The following is a 25,400-nucleotide window of genomic DNA, read 5'->3' as shown; positions in this document are numbered from 1 at the left end:
TGCAGCCCTGCCCCAGCTGTCCAACTTGAGACCACCCTAACATGGCACTTCTCCTCCTCCTGGGCCTCAGCTTTTCTTACTCCCAGAGTCTGTGTCCTCTCACCTGCCCTGGGTACAATTCTCCTGGCAGGGCCTTTCCAGCAAGGTGTCCTGCCCAAGAATCCAAGGCAGCTGGGAAGTTGCAGGGCAAGCCAGTGCAGAAGGGAGGCCCTCACGCAGCCAGTTCCACCAGGACAGAGGTGTGGCCGGAGAGCAGAGAAATGCTGGTGGACGGCACCAATCCCCTCTCACTTGACTTCTGTGGGTGATGGGGCTGGGCCAGGCATCCTGAATGGATGGCGTAGGGCCTGGCTGCTCTGGCCTTTGTGAGACGCTGAGAGACAATGGGTTTAAAACAGAAGAAAGGCCCTGGACTCTGACTCACCAAGGCTTGGGCCTCCTGTCCTAATTGCTCATGTCCAGAAGCTTCCCTTCCCCGTGATCCTCCATCCCCACCCGCAGAGAGGGAACTGGTTTGGCCACCCTGGCTTCTGTTCGATCCGAGCTTCTGCTCCACCAGGCCTGGACATGAGGCTGCCGTGGCCATCACCTATGTGCAGAGGCAGAAGCTGTGGATTCATTCCCTCATTAGTCACTAAGAGATGGGTGACAGTCATCATCCCCAGTTACAGAGGGAGAAAAGAAGGCAGAGAATTGTTCACTGAGTTGCTCAGATTCTCTTAGGAAAAAAAAAAAGATTTGCTTAGAAACATGAGGTATAATCCCAGTTGTACTGCTGCTCTGCCAAGGGCTCTGGCCGCTGGCACGTGTGTCCACGACTGCCACAGGGCTGAGCATTGTCTGGCATCGTAGAGGTGAGAGGAGGTGGGGGTGTGTGCTGAGCAGGCGAGCAGGGCCCACCCCAGCACCTCTTCTCCTTCCAAGTGGCTTCTCTCAGGCCAGGCAATGCACCTCCCGCCTCTGGGGCAATGGGGACCAAGGAGGGCAGAGTCCCCACCCACAGCTCAGCAGGAGGGGTCCTGGCAGCAGCTAGGTCCTAGGGGATGCGCTGTAGGGCAGGGAAGAGAGCACTTCATGCTAACAGAGCTTGTGGGGATCGTTGTCACCACTGACGATAAATCCTGATTTCCTGGAAGTCTGTTCGGCCTCCCCCTCCCCCGCCCACCCCGCAGTCAGTATGAACACCACCCAAAGGGCCAGGATATGCTCCAGGGCACGGGTCAGGGATTGGGGTCAGGAGGAAGAAGTGGACAATGCTGGTTGCATGTGGACTGGACTGGTCCTATCAGACCACCGTGGAGGGCAGCTGGCTACCGGGTCCTGGCCAGCCTGAGGGCTCCAGGCTCCAGCCCACCGTGAGGCCAGGGCTGCAGGAACTTTGATGCCTTCCTTGGTCACAGAGACCACACTGGTGGTGGTGGTGGTGGTGGTGGGGTGAGGTTGCTCCTCAGGGTCACACGCCCTGTGGCTGGCCTCAGAACACACATACTTTGTCAACTGATGGTAACAATAAAGTTCCTCAGGGACCACCGCTCCCCTGCTGCAGCCCTGCCCACACCCAGCTGTTTATCTCAGGCTCTGGAAAGAAAAACAAGACGCCCTGCCCCCACAGCCCTCCCTGTCCAAGGCCCTTGCCCTTGCCACACACATGCCACACACATGCAGTCTCTCTCTGCCCACTGTGCAAACAAACTACAGGGGCCTCACACGGCTAGACAACAGAACCAGAGGTGCGGAATCTGGAAAGAAGCTGGTGTGGAGAGCTCTCTGTTGAACACACAGTCCCGGCGCCTGCCCCGCTCTCCCACCCACTCCCAGGGCCTCTCTGTCCCCGTTCCTTAGCCTTGTGCCCGGCTTGGGTCCACTCTGAGGTCCTCCTCAGCTTGCCAGTCATCACGGGGGACAGCTGCCTCCACACTGCCCACTCCAGGGCCTCGAGTTCACTCCACGGAGAGCCCTGCCCAGCTGCGGCCAGCCTGTGGGCCTCTTGGCCGGCGTGCCCTGGCTTTCCTGGCAGGAAGTGCCTGCTCCAGTCCCAGCCCCTTCCTCATGGCTCCAGCTCCCGGGAGAGGCGGGAGAGTTCCCGCTGATTGTTGATGACCTTCAGCTGCTGGACATATGCCCAGGTGCTGGCTGGACTCCCGGTGCTCAGGGACTGCTCCGAGCCTGGCGGGGGTGGGGGGGGAGGGTAGTCAGGAAAGCACCAACATCACTTTTAGAAGCCATCACTTCCCCACCAAGAAGCACACGGCTGTCCTGCCCTCACCACCATCACCAGTGCCCAGGACTGCTGCCCTCCCACCTCACAGATGAGGGGCAGAACAGCACGTGGCCCAGAGGACAGGGCTGAACAAAGTATGTTCCCAGGCTCCGTGCAGCACAGTACTCCTTCCACCAAGACCAAAGACAACTAAATTATAGAATATTTTGTCAGAATAGATGCAGAGGGTACCAAAAAGACATATATACATGTTAAGAAAGGAAAAAACTGTATTAAATTTGCAATACTCAAGTGATATTTGACTTCTGCAATTATAAGAAGTACTCAATGTGACTTGTATTCATCTTTTGTTATTAGTATATATTAAGTATTACAATTTTAGTTTAGGATTTTTCCTTTCTTAAATTGTGTATACTTTTTTTGGCACCCTCTATATATCTGTATATTAGATATGAGGAGATTTTAAAGGGGCACATGTGTGAGATGAGGCTATTTTTAAAAGTTAGAAAATGAGGGCGGTGCCTGTGGCTCAGTGACTAGGGCGCTGGCCCCATATACCAAGGGTGGCGGGTTCAAACCCAGCCTCGGACAAACTGCAACCAAAAAATAGCCAGGCGTTGTGGTGGGCGCCTGTAGTCTCAGCTACTCGGGAGGCTGAGGCAAGAGAATCACGTAAGCCCAAGAGCTAGAGGTTGCTGTGAGCTGTGTGATGCCACGGCACTCTACCGAGGGCAGTAAAGTGAGACTCTGTCTCTACAAAAAAAAAAAAAAAAAAAATTAGAAAATGAATAATTCAAAATTCAAGATGGGGTAACCTTGAGTCGGGGGCTGAGTGGATGGTGAGAGATGGAAGTTATTGTCAATGTTCTCACACTTGGGTTGGGTCCAGAGATATTCATTGTACTATCAGAATGAAGCATACCTCAATTAAAGTTAAGGGCCCATGGGGGAAGTGTGGTATGAGCTGTGGATGATCAATCTCACTCATGCAATGGAGGTCCAGTTAAAAAAATGTAGGTCTGGAGTGAGAGTGTTTAGCTTCCGGCTCTATCACTAACTCATCGTGCAGCCTTAAGCAAGTGACCTCAATGCATGAGCCTGTTTCCTCATCTTTAAGTTGGGAAAACACTGTCACCCACCCCACAGAGGTGTCGTGATGAGTTATCAACATCACATATGGAAGTGCCCAGCTCCATGCAGGGCATGTGGCCAGTGCCCAGGAATGCCAGCCACAGCTGAACATCAGTGGCACCCCAGGCCCTCCCTACAACACTTACATGTGGAGATCCTCACCACCTGGCTGTCCTCCTGGAAGTGGGAAACTCGGGTTCTGAGTGGTGAGAGAGGCACTGGTGGGGTGAGGGGTGGAAGACAGGAGTCAGGGCCAAGCTGGTTCACAGGGGTCGAGCGGGGCTCCCACCCTGGGGTTCAGCCCTCTCACCGCTGCTGTGGCCTCGGCAGTGGTGCAGCATCCGCACGGCTCTGGCCATCATTCGCTGTGGGCAACCCAAGGACATGAGATCTAGCCTGAGGGACAAAGCCCTATCCTGCCCTATGGGGCATGTGGGAGTCCAAGCCACCTCTGAACAGGGGCCTTTAGGGGGCTATAAGAGTTGGGGTCACATCTGATTCTTCCAGCACACCCAGAGGCCCAGCGGGGACCAGGCAGAGGACAGAGGACATAAGTCAGGAAGCGCTTAGAGAGATGAGGACTGCGCGGGGCGCTTGTTGGATGGAAGATGTTTGAGGCTGTCCTCTGACATCCCCCCATGGAAATGAGCCCCCCAGTGTGCAGTGGAGTGAGGCAGGGGCTGTTTAACAGTAAGTATTCATCGTGGTCACAGAGGCCACACAGTGACAACAATGTAAGTTTTCTCCCAGCCCCGCCCCCTTCCCAGGCCACAGTCACATTCCCCCCATTCTCGTGAACTCACCATCTTCTCAAAGTTGATAAGATTCTCCACTATTGTGTGGTTTCCCTCATGGATGAAGGTCATGTCTACAAAGAGATGGGTTTTGTTCACAGGTTCCCAAACTCCTCCCTGTTCTGTACCCAGGAGCGGTGAATAGTGGGCACCTTGGGCCTGGCTCTGCCCACACTGCCCTCCCCTCAGCTCCTGCAGCAGGGTCCTCATCTCTCAGGCCCTGAATGACCTTCCTCCAGCCAGGAGACTTCTAAGTCATGGCCTTAGCCACTCTGACAGATGGTGGGCAGGAAGAAAGGCCAGCACCCACCCATTACCTTTGAGAAGGAGGGGCATGAAGGGGATGGCAGGAGGGGAAAGCTTGGCCAGGGCCAGTCTGTACACTCGGTGGTTCCAGGAGGGGTCCTGGGAAAGAAGTCACAATATTTGTGTGTGTGTGTGGTGGGGGTGGGGGTGGGAGGTGTTCCTGCATACCATAGCCCACTCCAGGCCCCAGCCAACCAAGGAGGGTCCCACACCCATTCCCGCAGTGCAGGGCCCCCTTCCACCCCAGCTCAGCCTCTCCTCAGCCGGGCAGGCTCTGCTGCACGTGGTCACGCCCTGAAGCTGCTGTCACTGCTAGTCTGTGAGCATGTGGGTTCCCAACTTCCCACCAGTCCTAGGAAATTCATGCCACCAGTCAGGGCCCGAAGTTTCTTGGAAACCTCTCTCTCTCTGTCTCTCTCTGTCCCACCTCTCCCTAGCATTCTCTCTCTCTGACCTCTGTCTCTGTCCCTCCCTGTCTGTCTCTCTCTTTCCCCTCTCCCTGGCACTCACTCTCTCTGACCTTCTCTGTCCCTCTCCATCTTTCTGTCTGCCCCTCTCTGTCTGTCTCCTTCTGGTGAGTTAATTCTTTTCAACCCCTTGTGCCCCATGAGGTGAATTTTCTTTCTCGAGAGCTCCCAGGGCTATGCTCCTAGTTCTCTCCTGAATACCTCAAAACCCTCAAAAATTCCTGGAGGTGGAGCCAACTCCAATTCTCCCTCACTTTTTGTGCTATTCTAGCCCAATAGTGCCTCAGCACTCCCAAGGGGCTGTGAACAGCCCTGGCACACGTGGGCTCTCAGGGCCATTCCCTCAGGTGCCTGAGTCCTCGGGCAGCCAGCCCCCTAACACTGCCCCGATACCCCAAATGCTTGGGGCTGGTCCCACATGTATACCTGCTGAAGGGCACAGTGTGTTATGTGACCCCATCCTAAAGCTGAAGAATACCCCGTGCCTCTGCCAGCTCCCTAGTTTCAAGGCTAGAGGGAGGTAGGTCCTGGACCAGGGTTGGAGATCCAGAAAGTAACAAAGGGCAGGCAGAAAGGCTGCTGGGAGCCGGAGGGAGGATTTCTAGTCCGGCACTCACCAGTAGCCTCTCAAGGGCAGAGTACAGCTTCCGGACTTTGTGGGGCAGCCGCTGTGAAGGAGATGCCCATGAGCTACCACTGCTCTCGCCCCCCCACCCCCGCCAGGACCCCCAGGAGGAACAGGGGATGAAGCTCACCTACCTCCCAGGTGTGGGCCAGGCGGCTGATGGCCGAGTTGCTGAGGCCAAACATAACGGCAAAGAAGGAATTGAGATTCTTTTGCTCCTTGAGGCTGTGAGCAGAAGACCCAGAGACGCTCAGGGAAGCAGCCACACCCAGAGTTCCCCCAGACAGCAGGCAGAACTGGCGGGGGACAGGGCCAGTGCCACCTCTGCAGGAACACATGCTGGATGCGATGGGGGTGCAGGGTCTCTTGGGGGCATGGGAAGAAAGGGGGGGTGGCAGATTTGGCAATACACTGAGCAAGGAGAGGGTTTAAGAAAAAGCAACCTGAGGACACCAGCCGAGCCCCCTGCCACCCCTGACAAGGACGCACTGGGCCGCCAGCTTGATGAACTTCCTGAGCAGCTGGGCCCGTGGGCCAGGCACCGGGCAGAGGCACAACTCCGTGGCCACCCAGTACTGCAGCTCGTTGAAGCGGCGCATGAAGCGCTCCAAGTTGGCAGTGGTGACATCCCGCAGATGTTGGGGGCCCAGCGCATAGTGGATCAGCTCTACCTGGGTGGGGACCACGGAAAAGGTCAGTGCTGGTCAGTCTGCACCCAGCTGGGCACGCTCCTGCTCGCCACCCCCACTCTGCTCCCACACCTGGTGGATGCTGTTAAACAGGTTCCAGTCATGGTCTGTCAGCTGGCCTGCCAGGTCCTTGGCACTCACCAGGTCCAGCCCCTCAGCTGAACCCACAGAGGGCCCCAGCTGCTCGGGGTGTGGAGTCTGCAAGTAGGAGAGGGCTCAGGGAGTGCCTGAGAAATCCAGGGAAAGGCGCAGGGCTCTGTACTGGTGGTAGGTGGGGCTGGGGATGGAGAGCCTTTGGTACTGCAAGGAGTGAGGGCCTTTGGGGGCTTCCCAATGCTGGGACTCCTTCCTGTAGGGGTCCTATTCCCTGGGGAAACCCCTAAGCAGTTCTCCTCTTTCTCCTTGGGCTCCCCCAACCAGAGCTACCATGAACTTTGGAATCCCCCCATCAGCTGAGGCCAGGTCCTTCCTGTCTCTACCCAAGACCCAGCTACAGCCAGAGCCAGGTCCCTCCTACTTCTGTGACCCTCCCCCAGAACCCACCACTGCCACCCCCAAAACAGAATTCCTCCCTGGGCCATGGCACCTTGCCTGGTCCCTACCAGCACATGCACTTCCTGTGGGTTGACAACAAAGAGCCGCTCGTTGAGCCCCAGGGATGTGGCCACACCGCGGGCATCTGGCTGCAGGCCAGTGACATCTGCAAAGAGCACAGAGGCAGCGCTGGGTGGGGGCAGGGAGGGAGGCCAGGGACCAGCTGGAGGGTGGAGACCCTGGTTGGAAGGAGGTCCCTTATCCCAGTAGTGCAGTTGAGGTCCTGGGCAGGTGCTCTAAACCCAAGTGCACCTGCCCACATGGCCACACTGCCTGGGGCAGAACACTCAAGGGGGATGGAAAGTAATTCCTAGTGAGACAGGCAGAGATTGGGCAGGGTTTGAACCTCTCTGAGTCTTACATTTTCCCTTTGTAAAACATAAACAATAAGAAACTTGCCCTGAGTACTTTATAAGTCAAATGAAATAGTTTATACGAACAGTGGCTATAAGTATAGGATTTATTAAAAAGCCCTTTGAAAACTGGGAAATGCCTTGTCTAAGTCTTGGTGTTGATTTTCATCAGCTCTTTGTGGACTGGGACTGTGTATTTAGTCATCTTGGAGTCCCTAGTCCCTTGACCAGTGGCCTCCAAAGTAAGGTACATAAGTCTATCCATGTATCCAGGAAAAAAATTAGCTCTTCTACTTAATTTTTTCTACCTGTTTTGTATTTCTGTTTTGTGTGTGGCTTTATAATGGTATTAGTGTAGTAATATATGAGTGATTAATAAACAAATATTTACATAGTGGGAGAGGCAGTAACAAAATATTAGTTACTGACATGGGCATTGATCAAAGTGGTTTGGAGATCAGTGCTCCAAAGGGTTCCTGGAACATAGTAGGGTCTCAATAAACATGGGCTTTGGGCAAATGCAATTTACAGGATGGCCACCAGAGAGCAGTATTTCCCACAGCAGAGCACACAGGTGACCTGTCTCTCCCCACTTCAGAGGGGAGAAGGCTTTGCTTTTCTCATCTCCACTGCTTGCCAGCATTCTTACGTCCCTAATTCCTGTCTATCCTGGGCTCTGGCTTCAAGCCTGTGCTATTCACAGAGAACAGTGGGATTTTTAATGTCCCAAGTTCTCTAAAAGCAGATCTTAATAATCCTGATCGTGCTAGGCATGTGCTGAGTGCTTTAGACACATTAGATCATTTCATAGCCACTGCAGCTCTGTGTGATAGAGACAATGATGGGGCTCATTTGATAGATGAGGAAATGGAAGCTCAGAGTGGTTAAGCAACTTGCCAGGAATCACATAGCTAGTAAGTGGTAGGTCTAAGATTCCTTGACAGGTCTGGAGTACACAGTCTATGCTCTTTACCCCCAAGTTGATCTATGCCACCTGCTGTGTTAGCACTAGCCACTAACATACTGCTAGTCCATAGCTGACCTTCAAAACTGTCTGCCAAATGACTAAATGAGTGAAAACTACCCAACTCCCAAGGCTAGCTATACTCTCACTTACTGTATGAACTTGGAGACATTGTTTAAAGCCCTTGAGTTTCAGTTTCCTTGTCTGAAGATAGGATAAAGGTATCTGTAGCTCATAAGATTGTTATTATTAGGATTAAATGAGCATAGAGGAATGATAATGATAATAGTAGCTACCAATACTTACGTATCACTGTGAGCCAGATACTTTAATAGATTAACTCACTCAATCCTCACAATTCCTCTAGGTGGCAAGTACTCTGCCCAAGCCAGTGGGTTGGTATCAAATGCACAACATGTAAAGCACTTTGAACAGATGTCACAAACCTCCCACAAACACTAACCATCATTCACATTAGGAGGATGAGAAAAATGGTGATGATACTCGTCTTAACTTGGGGGACCTGGGCATGGATCTGAGGGGGACACCCTCCCTTGAGGCCCATCCAGAGACACAACTCACGGCCTGCAGAATTGACCTTCACCAGCATCTGTCCCTTGGTCCAGCTGTCCTCCTGGGCCAAGGCTGCCATCACTTCCCTCACAGAGGCTGTCACAGGCAGCTGCAGAGTCAACACCGAGTGGTCCGGCCGGCAGATGTCGTAGGAGACTGGAGAGGGACAGCAGGCTGAGCTGGGGAAGCGACTACCTGGTTTCCCCACCGTAGGACGGGGCTGCTGTACTGCAGTGCTGGGAGGGAGCCCCAAGAGGCTGAGCTTCAGAGCAAGCAGGGAGGCTCCGAGCCCGAGAGAGGAGTGCAGGAGGCAGTGCTGCCCAGCAGCCTGGGACAGACTCTGAGTGCTCTGCTTCCTCGGTCCAGGCACACCAAAGTCAAAGGTTGATAACAGTGGGACAAGGGAGGCAGAGACAGCAGGATGCAGACATCAGGCTATGCCTGGCTGCCTCAGACCACCAACCTTTGTCCCCAGCTCTGATGGCACAATTGCTGCTGGGGAGGGGCTCGTCCTGGCTGGGGAGCCAAATAGGAACATTCCGGGCCTGGGAGGAAGAGAAAAGAGAAGATGAGGCTCAGACTCGGAGGAAAGCATGCAGGGAAGGGAAAGTGAGGGCCCTTGTCATCAAGAACATGCCCACCCACACACACACGCAGCACGCACACCACGGGAGGGCTCTGCCTTCACCTAAGCTGGTGGAGTTACCTGGGACCAACAGGTCTGAGTATGGGGCAAGTCTGTCCGTTCTCCCCCTTCCAGACAGGTCCACAGTGGCTCTAATACAGAACCCCTCAGCTATCGGCCCCAGTTCCCTCCTTCAGCTACCTTTCCTATGTTGCATTGTTCTAAGAATCTAAATATTCCCAATAGCCCTTTGACAAAAGTGGTATTATTCTCATTTTGTGGATGACATAATGAGGTTCCCAGAGGTTAAATAACATGCCTAGGGCCACACAACTGTTAAGTGGCAGTGCTCCCACCTCCACTACCAGGGATCAGGGCACAGTGCCCCAAACTACTGTCCAACCTCTGCTGGCAGGGCAGCCACTGCTGGGCAAAAGCCTCTCAACACAAGCTCCTCTTCCCGCCCTTCCCTGTCCTCTCCGACTCTGGTGCTCTCTTCCTCCTCCCAGATCCTGCACGCTCAGACATCGGCCCAGGATTCCTCCCTAGACTTCCAAATCTCAGGGCCCTCATCAGAGTTCCTCACTGCCTCACGTGCACCTGCATGTCCGTGAGTCTCAAACTATCACCTGCGCTGAATTCTCTTCCAAGACCCTGTCTCACTACTCTCCCAGCCCCTCCAAATTGTGAACCATCACCCCAATCTCAACATACCCACCGGATCCCCTTGTTATCCTGCTTCCCAGACCCCTTCTTCCCTTGCCATTCTCCTGGGGCTCCCGTATCCTCCCGTATCTTGTCACCCTGCTCTGGGGATTAGGCTTTGAGACGGGTCTCAGCTTCCACCTCCCAGCCCAGGCTAAGTCCAGCTCTACCTGCCCAGAGGCCTCACCCCTTACCTACTACAATGGCCCAACTATTCTTCCTGTCTCCCCCAGATGCCTCTAGCCCTTCTGCTCAATCTGCCTGACCAGAGCCCAATTAAGCTCCCTAACTCAGCTTCAATGGTGGTCATTGTCTGCTGAATAAAGCACAGGCTCTTTAGCTGACCTATTCAAAACAAGAATCAGACCTGGCCGATCCTTGGCTCAGACCCTTTCATCAGTTTTCACTGCTCTTAGGACAAAGACCAGACCCCTTTCTCTGGCCCAGGGGACCTTGCACGATTTGCCCCTGCCCGACTCCAGCCTCCTCTGGGATCCCGCTCTCGCTCCCCCTCCTCTCAGACTCCCTCCCCTCTCTGGCTTTCCTGCCTGGAGTCCACTTGAGCTCTGCCCTGGCTATGAGCCCCACACTGGCTGTCCCAGCCCACTGCTGCAGCATCAGCCCCTAGCCCAGTGCCTGGCACTAGAAGGCTAGTCCATGCCAGTTCCTAAGTGTCAGCCACATGCCAGGCAGCACGTGGGCCCAGGGGAAGGAGAGGCAGAGGCCTCTGAGAGTGAAACCGGCCTTCCTGTGGGATGTAACAGACAGCAGCAAGTAGACACAGAAAACTCCATGTTTTCTTTGAATAAAATCATGGAGGACACTTGGGGGTGGGGGGCTGGAGAAAGGGGACAGAGTCCTGGATGGGGAGATGAGAGGGGACTGTCTGGGAAGCCGGCATTTTGGCTGAGATTGAAACAATGAGAAGGACCCAGTCAGGCAAAGAGCTAGAACCATCTAGGCCAGTGTTTTTCAAACTTTTTTATCTCACGGCACACTTGAACCTATACTTAACTTCCTGTGACACATTTAAATTTTGCTGATCAAAAAAGCAAATTAAAAAAAAGAATGTACTCACAGTATTTTGAACTTCTTCCAAAAATAATTTAATGAATGATCTTTAAAAATTGTCAAGGCACACCTAAGATCATCTCACAGCACACCAGTATGCCAAGGCACATTGGTTGAAAATCACTGGTCTAGGGTAAAGAACAAGCATAAAGGCCCTGAGGTAATAACAAGCTTTACCTATACAAGAGGAGCCAGGGATAGTGTCCAGGAAACAGAAAGGTGAGACAGAGAGGAAGCTTGGCACGGAGAGTCTTTGGGCTGGGTGAGACCTGGATTTTATTCCCAATGCAATTCTCCCTACCACCAACACAATCTACCTTTCCAGCACCTTCTCCCACATCTCTCAACCAAATCTCAGCTCCAGTCACACCTTCTCATGACCCTACAGCTCCCCCTGGACCCCAGCTGGGAATGGTCTAGGCCACCCCTAAACCTGGGGAGGGGCCTCGTCTTTCTTTGGGCTCCCATAGCACTGGCCACCAGGAGCCCCCAGGCCTCAGAGGCTAACTCCAGCCCTGGTTCCTCATCTCCCAGGCTCTAATGATGGGTATGAATTACTGCCAAAAGGAAAAGTCCCTTGGGTTGGGGATGAGGGGTACCACCTTAGACCTCTGTGTCTCCCCAGTAGGGCTGAGGCCCAGGCATCATAGGCAGCAAGGGCCTGAGAACACCTATCACAGAGCCGAAGGCAGTTCATGGGAGGGGAAGCTTCTGACCCACACAGAACCCCTCTGAGTGGGAGCTGAGGGAGGGGCCCACAGTCCCAGAAGGATCAGAGGGAGCAGTCGGGGCTGGAAAGAGGTGACATTATAGGACAGACACCTTTATCTGAGGAGATGCATTTCCACAGCCATTTTCCAACCTGTGGAGTAAGAGAGAGAAGGGAGGTGGGGTGAGGCCAGCCAGCCCTGGGGCAGGGCAACCTTGCAGGGGCAGGGTAACCTTGGGGAGGCAGGGTAACCTTGTGGGGGCAGGGCAGGAAGGCTCTGATGGCTCTGAGGCAGGCATGACTCAGTAAGTATCACAGGGATAGGGCCCAGAAGAGGTATGGTTCCCAGCCCTGGAGTCTGTGATTTCCCCAGGCCGGTACTGACCCACTGTCTCCCCCAGGGCACTGTTTGAGATAAGCTTTCAACCCCCTCTGGACCTCAGTCATCCCCGTGGGAATGTCTGGAAAGGCCAAGGCAAAGTCTAGAAAATGCATGGGACAGGCCCACAGGAACTGGCACTGAGGGCACCGGGTAATGCACGTGTGCCCAGTGGAGGCTGTGAGAGGAGCAGGTGCGTTCAGGACCTGCGAGTGAACAAATCAAGGATTTCGTGACGCTCGAGAATGGGTGGAAGTGCACGAGGGCGGCCAGCAAGGGTGTGGGGGAGAACAGCACTAGGGCATGAGCTCATGGCTCCCATGGTGCTGCTAGCCGTGGGTGTGACAATAAGGTAGAGTCAAGGCATGACCTGTGCTGCCGTCGCCTCTCTGGCCACTGCTCCTTCAGCAGGTTGCTGAGCCGCACGTCCCTGCTCACCAGGTCTGAGAGTTTCTACGAAGAGCCAAGATTCACGGAGTTGGCTGTGGCTGAGTCCAGCTTGGGCAGCCCAGCCCAGCCCAGCCCCGCCTCGCTCCCAGGTACCTGGAGGAAGCTGGTGGCCACGGGGTCAGCATGGAGCATGGAGCCATACAGGGCCACCCACTGGCTGACCAGCCGCAGGATCTGCTGTCTCTTGTTGCAGATGTAGGTGCTGCGTTCCTGCTCATTGCCCCCCGTGGGCTCCGCGTGGAAGGTGGGCACCAGTCAAGGGAACTACAGCATCCAACTGGGGCCACTCCTCCACAGCTCAGGAAAAGGAGGGCAGGAGGCCCAGGGCCCCTGGACTAGCTGAGCCTGGCATGAGGCCAGGTCTTCAGAGGGCTCAGCACAGCCACGCACAAGATGAGGCTTGTGCTCCACATGCCACCCTCCCCCTAGCACAGGGTCCCCCTGGGGTTGGGAGGATATTGGTGCAGGAGGGCAGCACAGAGCTGGGCACTGGGCATGAAAACACTGTGGGTCAGGAGGAAGTCGCTGAGGAATGTCTCTGTAGGGAAGGGGGGTAGGAGGAGGTTTCAAAGACCAAGTCTGTTAAGCACAGGTATAGGGGACAGCTGGCGAGCTCTTCCCCAAATCCCACCATTTGGTTAAGCAATGCCTAACCCCTGTGATGCCACTCCCACCCAAGCACAGGTAAGAGGACTTCCTGCCAGCTGGCTCTAACATCAATCTGGCACCCGATTCGTGCAGATGCAGCATGTCTGGCCCCCTCCCAGGTTACGGTGACCACCCTGTGAGTCAGAACACAGGCAAGGTGTCTCCTGCCCCTACCTGTTGGGTCGTGAGCACTGGAATCTGGCCGCATGGCCTCCAGCAGAAGCTCTAGGATTTTCTCTGGTGTACCAGACATCACCGTATACCTAGTGAAAATGGCCACTCCATAGCACTCACGGCACTGCCCCCACTCCTACTTGAGGGCAGACATTGGTAATCAATCATATCACTTTTCTTGATTTGCCAGTCCTGTCCCCATTTAGGGTGGGGGAAGGCTGACCCTAAATGGGGACCCTAACTGACTGTACCCTAATCCCAGAGGGCAGGGATATGATTTAGGGGAAGAAGCAAAGCCTGGGAGATGTAAGGAGAGACGACTGGAGAGGGAGCATGCTGGGTGCCTTACCGGTTCCTGCCTGGGGTTGGGGGACGTGAAGGGCCAGTACCCTGTGAGGCTGTCTCCAGCACCAGCACCACCTTGCCATGTTCTTCTAGCCGGATGGTCTTGGCCTCCACGTCCTGGGGAAAGGACCACATCTGGTGCACAAGGCACTGGCTCTGGCTCCGGCCCCGCTCATTCACCTCCTACACATGAGGCTCTGACCCCAGGAGGCTCCCACAAAGGCCCTCTGCCCTCCTCCACTACCCAGAAGGATCCCTCCCACTCTCTTCCTGCTGTAGCCCCCCCGCCCCCATACTGCCTCCCCAGCAGCCCAGCCCCCTGCCCCCTGTAAGCCGACCACTCCCTCGGCCTCCCACACCTAGCTGAGATTGCTGGTATTGCTGAGCCCCCTCAGAGAGCCACGGGCTTCCTTCCCTCACACACCGAGGGCCACGGTCCCCTCCCAGCCATCACACCCCCACACCTCCATCTCCTGTCTTTCCTGCTCTTACAGGGCGCCCTCATTGCTGCTCCTTGCCCCACAGCACTTTCCTGGGCCATGTCCCCTGCCCAGTGGCAGCACCTTGATGATGCGATTGAAGTCCTGCTTGTCCACACGCAGGAAGTGACAGTTGTCTTCTCGCAGGATGATTGTGGCTGCCCGGGGTGCGTCATTTACCAGAGCCAGCTGTCCAAAGTCATCTCCCTCATGCAGTGTGGTCACAAGCCCCTGTAGCCAGGCCTCAGTCACATCCACCACAACCCCAGCCCTTGCCAGGACAGGGATCCCAGACAGGAGCCACGGGGGGATTGGTAGCCTTGGGGCTGGCACTGGTGCTGCCCAAGAGGACGTGCACCAGGGAGCAGTTACCACCCAGGGGACTGGGGCAGGAGGAAGGGAGGGCTGACCTTGCCATGGGTCACCACGTTGACAGATCCCTTCCAGATAATGTACCACGAGGTGCCCTTGTCCCCCTGGCTGAACACTGAGAGAAGCACAGCTCAGACATGGTCCTCCTGGCACCTACCACCCCTCCTCTGTGGCCTCTACCTATGTCCAGGCCCTGTGCCCAGCTTGCGGCCCCCTGCATGACTTACACACAGTCCCTGCTTTGCTGTGGGGCTCAAAGAGCAGAACTGCAGCTAACTCCCGCTTCACCTGCAGGCAGAGGAAGGGGGTCAGCGGTGGCAAGTTCAGGTGAACAGGGGCCAAAGGAGGGGAGGGTCCAAAGAAACAAGTGCTGGGGATCAGAGATGTGGCCAGATCAGGTGTTCCCAGGACTCAGCAGGAGACAAACCAAGTAGAGAAAATGGGCTAAGAGAGGTGGAAGGATTTTTAGGAGGTCAATGCTAGGGCAAGAAATTAGATTGAAAATTCCAAGCCACAGTGCTAGCCACATACACCAAGGGTTCGAATCCAGCCTGGGCCAGCTAAACAATGACAATGCAACAAAAATAGCCAGGAGTTGTGGCGGATGCCTGTAGTTCCAGCTACTTGGGAGGCTGAGGCAAGAGAATCGCTTTAGCCCAAGAGTTGGAGGTTGCTGTGAGCTGTGACGCCACAGCACTCTACTGACGGTGACATAGTGAGACTTTGTCTCAAAAAAAAAAAGGAATGGGGGTTCACAAAGATTGGGGGGTCTGGGGTAGATTCTTCTATGTTGAGGGAACTCCAAGTGCCAAAGGCCCCAGGCAGACTTGAGTTTGATGCTCAAAGAACCAAAAGAAGGTCAATGTGCCACAGCACTCCACCAAGGGTGACATAGTGAGACTCTGTCTCAAAAAAAAAAACCAGAAAAAAGAAAATTCCAAGCCACAGACAGAAGAGCAGGGAGCTGCCTTCTGGCCCAGCAGCTGGAGCTCCAGGGAAGTCACAAGAGGAGATTCCCAGGGACAGGACTGGGGAAAGGCAGACTGACCGAGTTGGAGAGGTGGGCCACAGCCTTGATGTGCAGAAGCTCCTCAAAGATGAGGTCCAGCTCCTCGTCTGTGCGCTGGCCGGGGCTGCAGGTGCGGGAGGGGCAGACAGGACGCACACAATGAACTGAGGGTTGGGGCCAGGCAGGGGAGCTGCCCCACCCACCCAGCTCAGGTCTGGGGCCAGACAGCAGCACTTCAGTCCATTGTTATCAATAATTCCCTTTACAGGTGTGCACGTGTGCCAGATAGCGCTGGGCACTTGGCACGCACTATTTCATTCTGCCCCAACAACAGCCCTGTGACACAGGTGTTATCATTCTCACTTGACAGAAGAGGAACTAGTATGGATGCCCAGGGTCATCCAGCTAGCAGCTGGTGGAGATGGAATTTGAACCTAGATCTTGCCCGCAGATTCCAAAGCCTACCCTCCCTCAGCCACAACTGCATCTCAGAGCAGGAAGGGTCTTCAGAGACTCTCTGGCCTAGCATCATCATTTATAGAGGAAGAAGCAGGCTCAGCACAGGGTTGGGGGATGGCTCCATCACACAGTGAGTCCGCAGCAGAATGTAGGGCAGGGCTGGGCCTTCTAGGCCAGCCAGGCTCCCTTCCCTCAGCCACAAGCAAGGGACACCTTAGAGATGAATCTGGGAAACGGCGGAAGCTGAATGCTGCGTGGGACCTGGGGCTATGAGTGAAGGGCTCCTGACTCACGGCTTTCGAAGTGCCACAGTGAGCAAGGCATCAGGTCCCCTCTGGGAAAGCAGGGCCATAGCCTCAACCAACTCCTCCTCCATCTCATGAGCTCCTGTGGGCTCTGGCTCTGGCCCAGGGAACCTATAGAACTGGGCATCTCGGTCCTGGAAGGTCCAGTCGTGTTTCACTGGGGGACAGAGACCCAAGAGTGGGAGAGGAAAGGAAATTGAGGCCATGTGGGCATCAGGCCCCCACTGCAATGCCACTCCCTTCCACACTCCCCACTGGTGCCTGCTCTGGGACTGCCTGGAGGGCCCAGCCCGGCAAACCCCACCCTGGGCTCAGGCTCACCATGGCACAGGGTACCCTCATCCAGCAGCACCTGGCAGATTCCCACTGCTTGGCTCCGGGAGTGGACCCCGAGTCCCAGAGACAAGATCCCATCCACCAGCTCCCGGCCAGAGCAGCATTGCCTGTGGGAAGTGGAAGGGGACCAGGATGAAGAGAGAGAATCCAACAGAAAGAGAGTGTAAGAGAGAGAGGAAATCTCCATCAGAAAGACACCCTTCTAGGCCTAAGCTAGGCCCAGATGGGGGCAGCAAAGTGGGAATGGAGGGAAGACCGGGTGGGTGAGCAGGCAGGTGGGCCTACACTCACCGGTAGAGCCTAAGATGGTACTTTCGGTCACGGATGAGGTTTGGGCAGGTGGCCAGGAGATGCCGCTGCAGCTGCTTTCCAGCCCTGAGCACCCTCTCTGTGGAGGCCTTGGGGGCAGGAAGGGCAGAGCTGGCTCAGGCTCTGAACCGTCAAGGTGCTGGCCTGTCTAACCGAGCTCTCCCAGCCCCCACCCCCTGGCCTCCTACCTGCTCCAGGTTCACACTGAAGTCCAAGGACTCCTCACTGTTGGTGAGTGGTGTCTGGGGGCAGTGGGGAAAGTTCGCACATTAGCCTGAGGCCTTCAGCCCCAGCTCGTGACACTTCCCCTCCCCCTTCACTCTGTCCTTGCCAAGGCTCCACCCCAAACGCACCCATTCAGCCACTCATCCAAAAAATATGCAAACATTCACTGAGCCCTCTGCACCCCAGGCAGCCACCTCTTCCTACCCCTCCAGCCCCATCTCCAGACCCAGCCTAAGGACTTTACCCCTGCAGATGAGAGCCCCAAGGCCCCCCGTTCTGCTTTCTCAGGGCCCGGATATGTCAATGCCCCCAGGTAAACTGCCCCTGTGTGAGGGAAGAGGTGCTGGAACTGGAAGGGGAATGAGGGCATGACATAAGGAGACCTGCAAGAGGCCAGGATGTGAGCAGATAGCCAGGCCTGAGAACATCTGCCCCTGGCCGGCTCTAGTCCCAGCCTGGGTCCAGCTTTGGTGCCCAACCACAGGACCACAGGCAGGTCTCTTGCCCTCTGTGGGCCTTGGTTCAGACTGGTACTTAAACACACAAACCCCAGAGCCAGGCCCCTAGATTCCAATCCCTGCTCCTCCATCTACTGAACAAGTGATTTAATTGCTCCCTACCTCAGTTTCCTTCTCTATAAAATCATTAAGATGCTAAAAATACCAACTCATAGGTTTTTGGAAGGATTAAATGAGTTAATACATGTCAACTGTTTAAAACATTGCCTGGCATCTAGTTGTTTGTACATGTTAGCCATTAATCATCTGGGAAGCACAGGGTGGGGCTGCTTGCTGAAGGGCACCCATCTTCTCCGAGATGCTGCGAGTTCATACCATTCAATAGTGAGTAAGGCCTTGGCAGCACCCAAGGCAGCTCAGGAGGACTAGCTTGATCACAGAAACGGGTTAACAAGGTTCCCTGCTCTGGGTATCAATTGAGCCATCTGGAACACCAGGGCCTGTATGCCCTAGGATATCAGCATGAAAGCCCCTTACCACTCTTCTTTTCCTGACACCTGAGGACTGGAACTTGTGGACAGTATGCCCTATAAGCATTCCAAATGGCAGAGCCCTTTACAGTTTATAAAGCACATCTGCCTCTTTGATTTCATTGGCTCCTATATAAAATAGGACCGCACCGGGCAAGGTGGCTTATGCCTGTAATCTCACCACTCTGGGAGGCTGAGGCAGGAGGATTGCTTGAGCCCAAGGGTTTGAGACCAGCCTGGGCAATAGCAAGATCCCCATCTCTATATAAAATAGAAAAACTAGCCAGGTATGGTGGTTTGCCTATAATCCCAGCTACTCGGGAGGCTCAGGTGGGAGAATCACTTGAGTCAGGGAGTTTGAGGTTGCTGTGACTTATCATGATACCACTGCACTCCACCCTGGCCAACAAAGCAAGCCTCTGTCTCCAAAAAGAAAAATCTTTTTTTTTTTTTGTAGAGACAGAGTCTCACCTTATCACCCTCGGTAGAGTGCCATGGTGTCACACAGCTCACAGCAACCTCCAAATCCTTGGGCTTAGGCGATTCTCTTGACTCAGCCTCCCAAGTAGCTGGGACTACAGGCGCCCACCACAACGCCCAGCTATTTTTTTGTTGCAGTTTGGCCGGGGCTGGGTTTGAACCCGCCACCCTCGGCATATGGGGCCAGCGCCCTACCCGCTGAGCCACAGGCACCGCCCCAAAAAGAAAAATCTTAGAAGAAAATATAGACTATCTTTAACACTGAAGTAGGAAAATATTTCCTAAACAAAGTATAGAAACACGGGGAGGCACCTGTGGCTCAAGGAGTAGGGCACCAGCCCCATATACTGGAGGTGGTAAGTTCAAACCCAGCCCCGACCAAAAACTGCAACAACAACAACAAAAATAGTATAAAAATGCAAATCAGGGAAAAAAAATTAGTAAAAATGACTACATGGGGGCAATCAATTGAGGCCAGGAGTTTGACACTAGCCTGAGCAAGAGTGAGACACCATCTCTACTAAAAATACAAAAATTAGCCAGCTGCAGTGGCACATGCCTGTAGTTTTAGCTACTTGGGAGGAGGCTGCGGTAGGAGGATCACTTAAGCCCAGGAGTTTGAGGCTGCAGTGAGCTTTGTTGACATCATCGCTTTCTAGCCTGGGCAAAGAAGAAGACCTTGTCTAAACAAATAAATAAATAGTAGACAAGTAAATAAATAAATAAAACCGGATGTGGAATAGGCAGAGGAGGTATTATTATCTGTCCTCTGTGACTTACGAGGAAATGAAGTCTTGAGGTTAAGTGCCTTGTGTAACTCAGTGACCCACACTCAGACAGCCAGGAAGCAATGGACAAACTCAAACTCCCACCCAGCAGTGCTGGCATTCTTGGTCCCACTCTGCCTGCCACACCTGCCCCTTTCCTCTGCCTTCCCCCTTCTGTCCTCAGCAACCTCTGTCCTGCCTTCCCATCTGCCCTCGAGTGTCCCTGAAAAGGACCTCGCTGGGCACTAGGGTACAACAGGGCCTGGTCCTGGCAGGGCCCTGGGCACAGGCATCTTGCCACTGTGTACCCAGGCAGCGAGGTCTGGCGCACACAGGCAGGGGCACCAGGCCCAGGGCCGGGCGGAAATCACTAGGTGTCCCAAGGGTATCCCTGCCCTGGTCATGGGGCCCAGCCCAATGCCAGACACTGAGCTCTGGAGACTTAACGACAGGAAATGAGGAGGAGGAGGAGCTAGGAAAGGGAGGAAGGGCAGGAATGCTACCCCGCCAGCCCCCTGTGTCTGTGTCCGTGTGGGAACAAACAGTGCCTGAGTCCTAATGACTTGTTGTTGTTCATGTCAAAATGAGCAGGTAGCCCCAGTCCCTGCCCCAACTCCCTTTGGTGCCCCTGACCCAGGCTCCAGCATGGGTCCATTCCTGGTATTATTCTGGCATGGGAGGGCAGGTTAGCAGGGGAGGTGCCAGGTCATGTGCCCAGGCTGGTCATTTCCTGTCCTCCCCACCAGGGAACAAGCACAAGGACCAGGGTACAGGGGCCCTGGCCCACCAGCACTAAGGAAGGGACCTTAAAGCACCTATCTCATCTTGCCAAGGGAAGAAGCAGCCCAGAGAGATGAAGTAACTATCCAGAGTCACACAACTACTTAGAAATGTCAGGTTCTCCTGCCTCCAGCACCAGCTCTGGAAGTAGGGATTTGAATCCCATTCCACAGATAGAGAAAAGCAAGCTCAGAGGTTACATAACCTGCCTCAACGGTTGGTAAACAGGGGTGCTGGGACTCACGCCGGGCCTGCCTGACTCCCCAGCCATGCCCACCTCAGTATTACGCCCTGCCACCCCTATGTGCCCTGGTCAGAGAGGCAGTAGAGGCATTCTGCCCTCAGAAAGTTCCACAGGTAGGTAAGTTTGGAAACTGTCAGGTTAGACAAAGTTAGATAGGCTTGTCAACATAGCTCCTCTGTGCCCCGAAGATGTTCGCGTGCATGGGAACCTTCCAGGATAGGGCAGGGAAGGGCTAACACTCAGGGGACAGGTGTATGGCCTCTGGAGCCAGATGCTTGGGTTCAAATCCTGACTCTTGAATCACCACCTGGTTGTGTGACCTTGCGCCATTTACCGAAGCTCTCTTCAGGTTCCTGGTCTGTAAAGTAGGGTTGATGATGATAACATACCTATCCCACAGGGATAAGGATCCAATGAGCTAATAACATAAAGCTCATGGAGTGGTGCCTGCTCATATCAACTGCTTAGTAAATGCTAAATGACTTGATTCAACTTTATTTCATGACAGGTCCCATTACCCAGACACAGTGAAATACTGCTGACCCACAGGTGACCTTATCCCTGGGCTGATGACTCTGAGTATTAGTATAGGAATCCCCAGTTGGGAAGATGCAGCTGGTTCAGATCAAGGTGAAGGTCCTTGCCCACCTCCTTCTTTCCTTCCTAAGCGGAAAGAAGGACTCGAGTGGAAGAGGAGGTGCTGGCTCCCCTGGCACCAGCACTGTAACCTACCCTATCCTCCTTCCACGTTGCCAAGTGTCAGAGCCGGACTGGAGAGGCAGGCATAGAGCCAGACAGCATGGGGACCCGTTAGACCAGTTTCCTTGGGCCATGGCTAAGGTCCTAGGCCAGGGTTGTGCATGGCGGGACAGGGCAAGGGTGTATGTGGTGGAGTGATGCCTTGGGTGTCAGCATTACTGTCTGTAGCAAGAGGGAAAGAAGCACAACAGTGGCTATGAGCTTGGACTCTGTAGCCTGATTGCCTGGGACTACAGCCCAGCTTTGCCACTTAGCAGTTATATAACCCTGGACCTGTCACTTAACCTCCCTGTGCCTCCATTTTCACATCTATAAAATGGGATGATAACATAATTTACCTACCTCATGGTACTGTTGTAAGGATGATTTGATATGATAAAGACAAAGCTCTTACAATAGTTCCTGGGACATAGGTACCATGCAACTATTAACCACTATATACCCTCCATTATTTGAACAGGTTGAGTGAAAGCTCATTTTTTAATTAGAGAATAGGGCCACCTCTCACCAAAACAATCACTCAAAGAAAAGCATCTTGAACTTCCCTCAGCTAATGGGACCCACCAGAGATAACACTGATCTTGCCCCCTCCCCTGACATCCAACATGATCTCATGCCCCCTCGTATTTTTCAAAAATGTTCTTCCATTCCATTCCAGTGTCACCCTTGTCATGTTTGGTCCCTTCTGATCTAAGCCATCTTCCTATAACCTGCCTTTATTTTCTCTTGTCCTGGTCTAGGCAGTAACAGAAAGAGCTCTCTTCTCTGAGAGGTTTACAGATTTTCCCTTTGGCCTAAGAGGGAGATCTGGCCTGAAGACTTCCAGTGTGGTTCTGTTACTCCTTCAATCTGTGTGTCATCAAGAGATAAGATAGCACTCTGGGAGGCTGAGGCGGGGTGAATTGCTTAAGCTTAGGAGTTCGAGACCAGCCTGAGCAAGAGTGAAATCCTGTCTCTACTAAAAATAGAAAAACTAACTGGGCATGGTGGCACACACCTATAGGCCCAGCTACTCAGGAGGCTGAGGCAGGAGGATCACTTCAATCCAAAAGTTGGAGGTTGCTATGAGCTAGGATGACTAGGCTAATACCATCTGAGGCAACGGAGTGAGACTCTGTCTCAAACAAACAAACAAAAAAAAAGGCTCGGTGCCTATAGCTCAGCAGCTAGGGTGCCAGCCACATACACCAGAGCTGGTGGGGGTTCGAACCCAGCCCGGGCCTGCCAAACAACAATGACGACTACAACCAAAAATAGCAGGGTGTTGTGGGAGGCATCTGTAGTCCCAGCCACATGGGAGGCTGAGGCAAGAGAATCGTTTAAACCCAAGACCTTGAGGTTGCTGTGGGCTGTGACGCCACGGTACTCTACCAAGGGTGACATAGTGAGACTCTGTCTCAAAAAAAAAAAAAAGATAAGATGCACAGCTTCAGAGGTATCCAGAGCCTCTTGAACTCAGGCACAGTGGAATATAACCACCTCACCGGATCCCAAGAGACAGTCATCGGGAGAAGGTGCGGCCGCCTGCCTCCAGCCCTAAAAATTTAAGTTCTCTGTAGTCACTGACCCCCATCTGGCAAGGGAAGAGTCTTGTTTCTGTGCCTTTGGCCCTATTTACAGTCAAGCAACCCTCACCCCCACCCTTCCGTCCTCCCTGCCACCAGCCTTTCAATTCTGGGGCATTGGGGAGTCAGGAGACATCCTGGTAGCCTCTTGTACCCTTCCCAGACTGCAAGTCTCAGGGGATCCCCCAGCGACCTCACTTCTTGGTACCTGACCTTCCCACCACTCCTACCTTGCTTCTACAAGCTGGGAAGGGGACAGGAAACGCACAAGTAATTATAGCCTGAGAGAGAAGGAGGGAGGGAGGGTTCCAGCCCATTGACTCTAAGCTACTGCCAGTGACCCAGAGAGCCGGAGGAGGGGGGGCGGGACCCAGAGGCTGAGGTAGATAGAGCTAGGGGAGAGCTGGGGACTGACACCTGGATTCTCTCCTCAATTCCGTGGCAGGCCTCAGTTTTCTCAACTGAGCCTCATATTTTGGCAATATAAATGGCAGTTGGGCATGATAGGGGAAAGAAGACAGAAGGTGGTGATTGTTCTACTCAACTACTCAAAGGGACTCACCATACAAGATGAGCTCTCTCAAGTCTGTCACCCCCTCTGCTTTTCCTCCACTCCTTTACCCACATGCCCTCCTGGCACTGCCCGCTGGCTCCCCCCACACACATACACGGTGGGAACGCACAACAGGCACAACTGAATCCCAGGTGGAGTTACTCCGTTAAGTCTGGGTGGTTGGGGAGAGCTTCTCTGCTGATTTACACCCTACAGCCATTATCCCGCCCCCCCCAACGCCAGCATTCTCACCCCCGCCTTTCTCCTTCATTCTTTTAGCTCCAGAGATGTTTTTCACTGGCAAAAGGAGCTTCATTGGTTCTGATTCTCTAAACTTCTTAGAATCCCCCCTGCCCCCTGCAAAGCCAGATGCTAAGCAGTGTCCATATAACCACCTCTCCTCAACCACCACCTCACCTCAGACCAAAAAGCCACTTGGCACTCACTAAAAGAGAATGTTGCCACAGTGACATACCAAAAACAGTAACCAAGCTTACCTCATCTCTTGCTTGCCCTGGCCCCTCCACCCCTCACCCCCACCTGGAGAGAACACATGAGCACCTAATTCAATGCCTGGCACACAGAGGTGACAGACAAATGACAAATTCCTTTCCTCTTCCCCCTGTGCCCAAATGGGGACACTTGGGCACAGCACATGCAGACACACGCGTCGCAGCTGTGGGAGCCACCCAGGCACACGGCAGCCAAGCGTCATCTGACCCACCAACCACCCTAGCTGTGCCACCCTGCACCCCCAGCCCCCAGAGCAGCCTGGGCCACCAGCAGCATCCCGGAACCACAATCCAGGCCCCCTCCAGCCCCTGCACCTGTCCCTGGCCTGGGCAGGTGAAGGGTACTCACCCAGCGAAGCCCCTGGATGCGGCTGGGGCGCCGATGCTCCAGCAGCAGCTGGTAGGAGCAGCTTCGGGGCCGGTGCATCCTCCTCAGCACCATGTCGAGCAGGGTCCCCTCCGGCACTACATCAGAGAGGCCTCCCACCTGTGATGCTCCCAGGCCTGGGCTATCCTCCACAGCTAGCCCCACCTGCCAGCAGCTCTCACCTGGCCAGCCCACCTGCGGTGTGGGGAAGAAGGTGGACAGCCGTGGGACAGGGGCTGGGGCAGCTGGACCACAGCACGACTGCCCCAGGCAGAACCACTTCCTTAGAGTCCTCTGGACTGGTCAGGCAGAGGTGCTGCAACCCTGCCAGAAGCTGGGGGGAGGAACAGGAAGACCTTCACTGGGGCTCTGGCGCACTTAGGGGTCTCCAGCAGGCACACGCATAAGATCAGGCCCTTCTCAGTCCTCTTTGGAATTCTGCCCCACCCCACTGTCTAGGCCGCTGCAGGAATCGCCACCACCTCCCAGTATGAGGCTACGGACTCGCTGGATCCCCCAGAAATGCAGCTTTACCTCAAAGCCGTCTTCTCCCCTCCTCCCTTACCCCTGACCAACCTTCTCTCGCCCACCCAAACTCCCCACCGTGTCAGCTTCCTCTCCCGCCCTCTACTGCTCCTCCTCAACCCTGACCCCACCTTACCCACCTTCATGTTCTTCCTCAAGCTTGCACAGCTGTGCAGGCTCTAGCAAAAGGCTCGGGGGACCCCAGGGAGCCCCGGTCAGCTCTGCTAAGGGGTGCGGGAGAGCTGCTGCCGGTCAGGTCAGTTCGTGTGCAGTGAACAAGGCCAACTCCTAGCTGGACCGGGGTCGGGGGCGGGGGTGGCACAGCAAAATGCAGGGTTAGAGGAGAGGCTCCTCTTGGGGGAATAGTGGGCTGGGGGGGAACCCCCCCAGCGACAGGGAGCCCCGAGCCTCCGCCTTCGTCCCAGACGAAAGAGCCAGCTGGCACAGGGCGCTGAAGTGAGGCTGCAGCTGGCACTGGTCCGGGCAGGAGCTGTCACACCCCCTGCGCTGCCCGCCCTCTTCTCCTCCCCGGGACGGCTGAAG

The 25,400-nt window shown here is 54.6% G+C and overlaps 1 protein-coding gene across 4 annotated transcripts; it reads right to left on the bottom strand.

Annotated features, from left to right (window-relative positions):
* Positions 1 to 1,738: 1,738 nt before the first annotated feature.
* Positions 1,739 to 25,322, bottom strand: RAPGEF3 (Rap guanine nucleotide exchange factor 3). 4 transcript variants are annotated; one of them, XM_053555880.1, is made up of 28 exons: positions 24,998 to 25,322; positions 24,315 to 24,666; positions 17,281 to 17,334; positions 17,075 to 17,181; positions 16,769 to 16,890; positions 16,436 to 16,604; positions 15,723 to 15,807; positions 14,902 to 14,962; positions 14,713 to 14,789; positions 14,387 to 14,533; positions 13,828 to 13,940; positions 13,479 to 13,567; positions 13,116 to 13,194; positions 12,750 to 12,900; positions 12,577 to 12,659; positions 11,941 to 11,980; positions 9,181 to 9,262; positions 8,727 to 8,873; positions 6,836 to 6,933; positions 6,306 to 6,431; positions 6,034 to 6,215; positions 5,679 to 5,769; positions 5,537 to 5,587; positions 4,464 to 4,551; positions 4,156 to 4,220; positions 3,663 to 3,717; positions 3,499 to 3,570; positions 1,739 to 2,166 (listed from the first exon to the last, which is right to left on the bottom strand). In XM_053555880.1, the coding sequence occupies exons 2-28, from the start codon at positions 24,405 to 24,407 to the stop codon at positions 2,048 to 2,050; spliced, it is 2,646 nt and encodes an 881-aa protein (XP_053411855.1). In that variant the 5' UTR covers positions 24,408 to 24,666; positions 24,998 to 25,322; the 3' UTR covers positions 1,739 to 2,047. The 4 variants fall into 4 exon arrangements, 3 of the variants coding, with proteins under 3 accessions (XP_053411855.1, XP_053411854.1, XP_053411856.1); XM_053555879.1 differs by having other exon boundaries at positions 24,315 to 24,527; XR_008373273.1 differs by lacking the exons at positions 1,739 to 2,166; positions 3,499 to 3,570; positions 3,663 to 3,717 and having other exon boundaries at positions 4,170 to 4,220; positions 5,675 to 5,769; positions 24,315 to 24,527.
* Between the last annotated feature and the right edge of the window lie 78 nt (positions 25,323 to 25,400).

This window comes from Nycticebus coucang, chromosome 12, assembly GCF_027406575.1.
Source record: "Nycticebus coucang isolate mNycCou1 chromosome 12, mNycCou1.pri, whole genome shotgun sequence".
NCBI lineage: Eukaryota > Metazoa > Chordata > Mammalia > Primates > Lorisidae > Nycticebus > Nycticebus coucang.
This window is presented reverse-complemented; position numbering and strand designations above follow the sequence as displayed.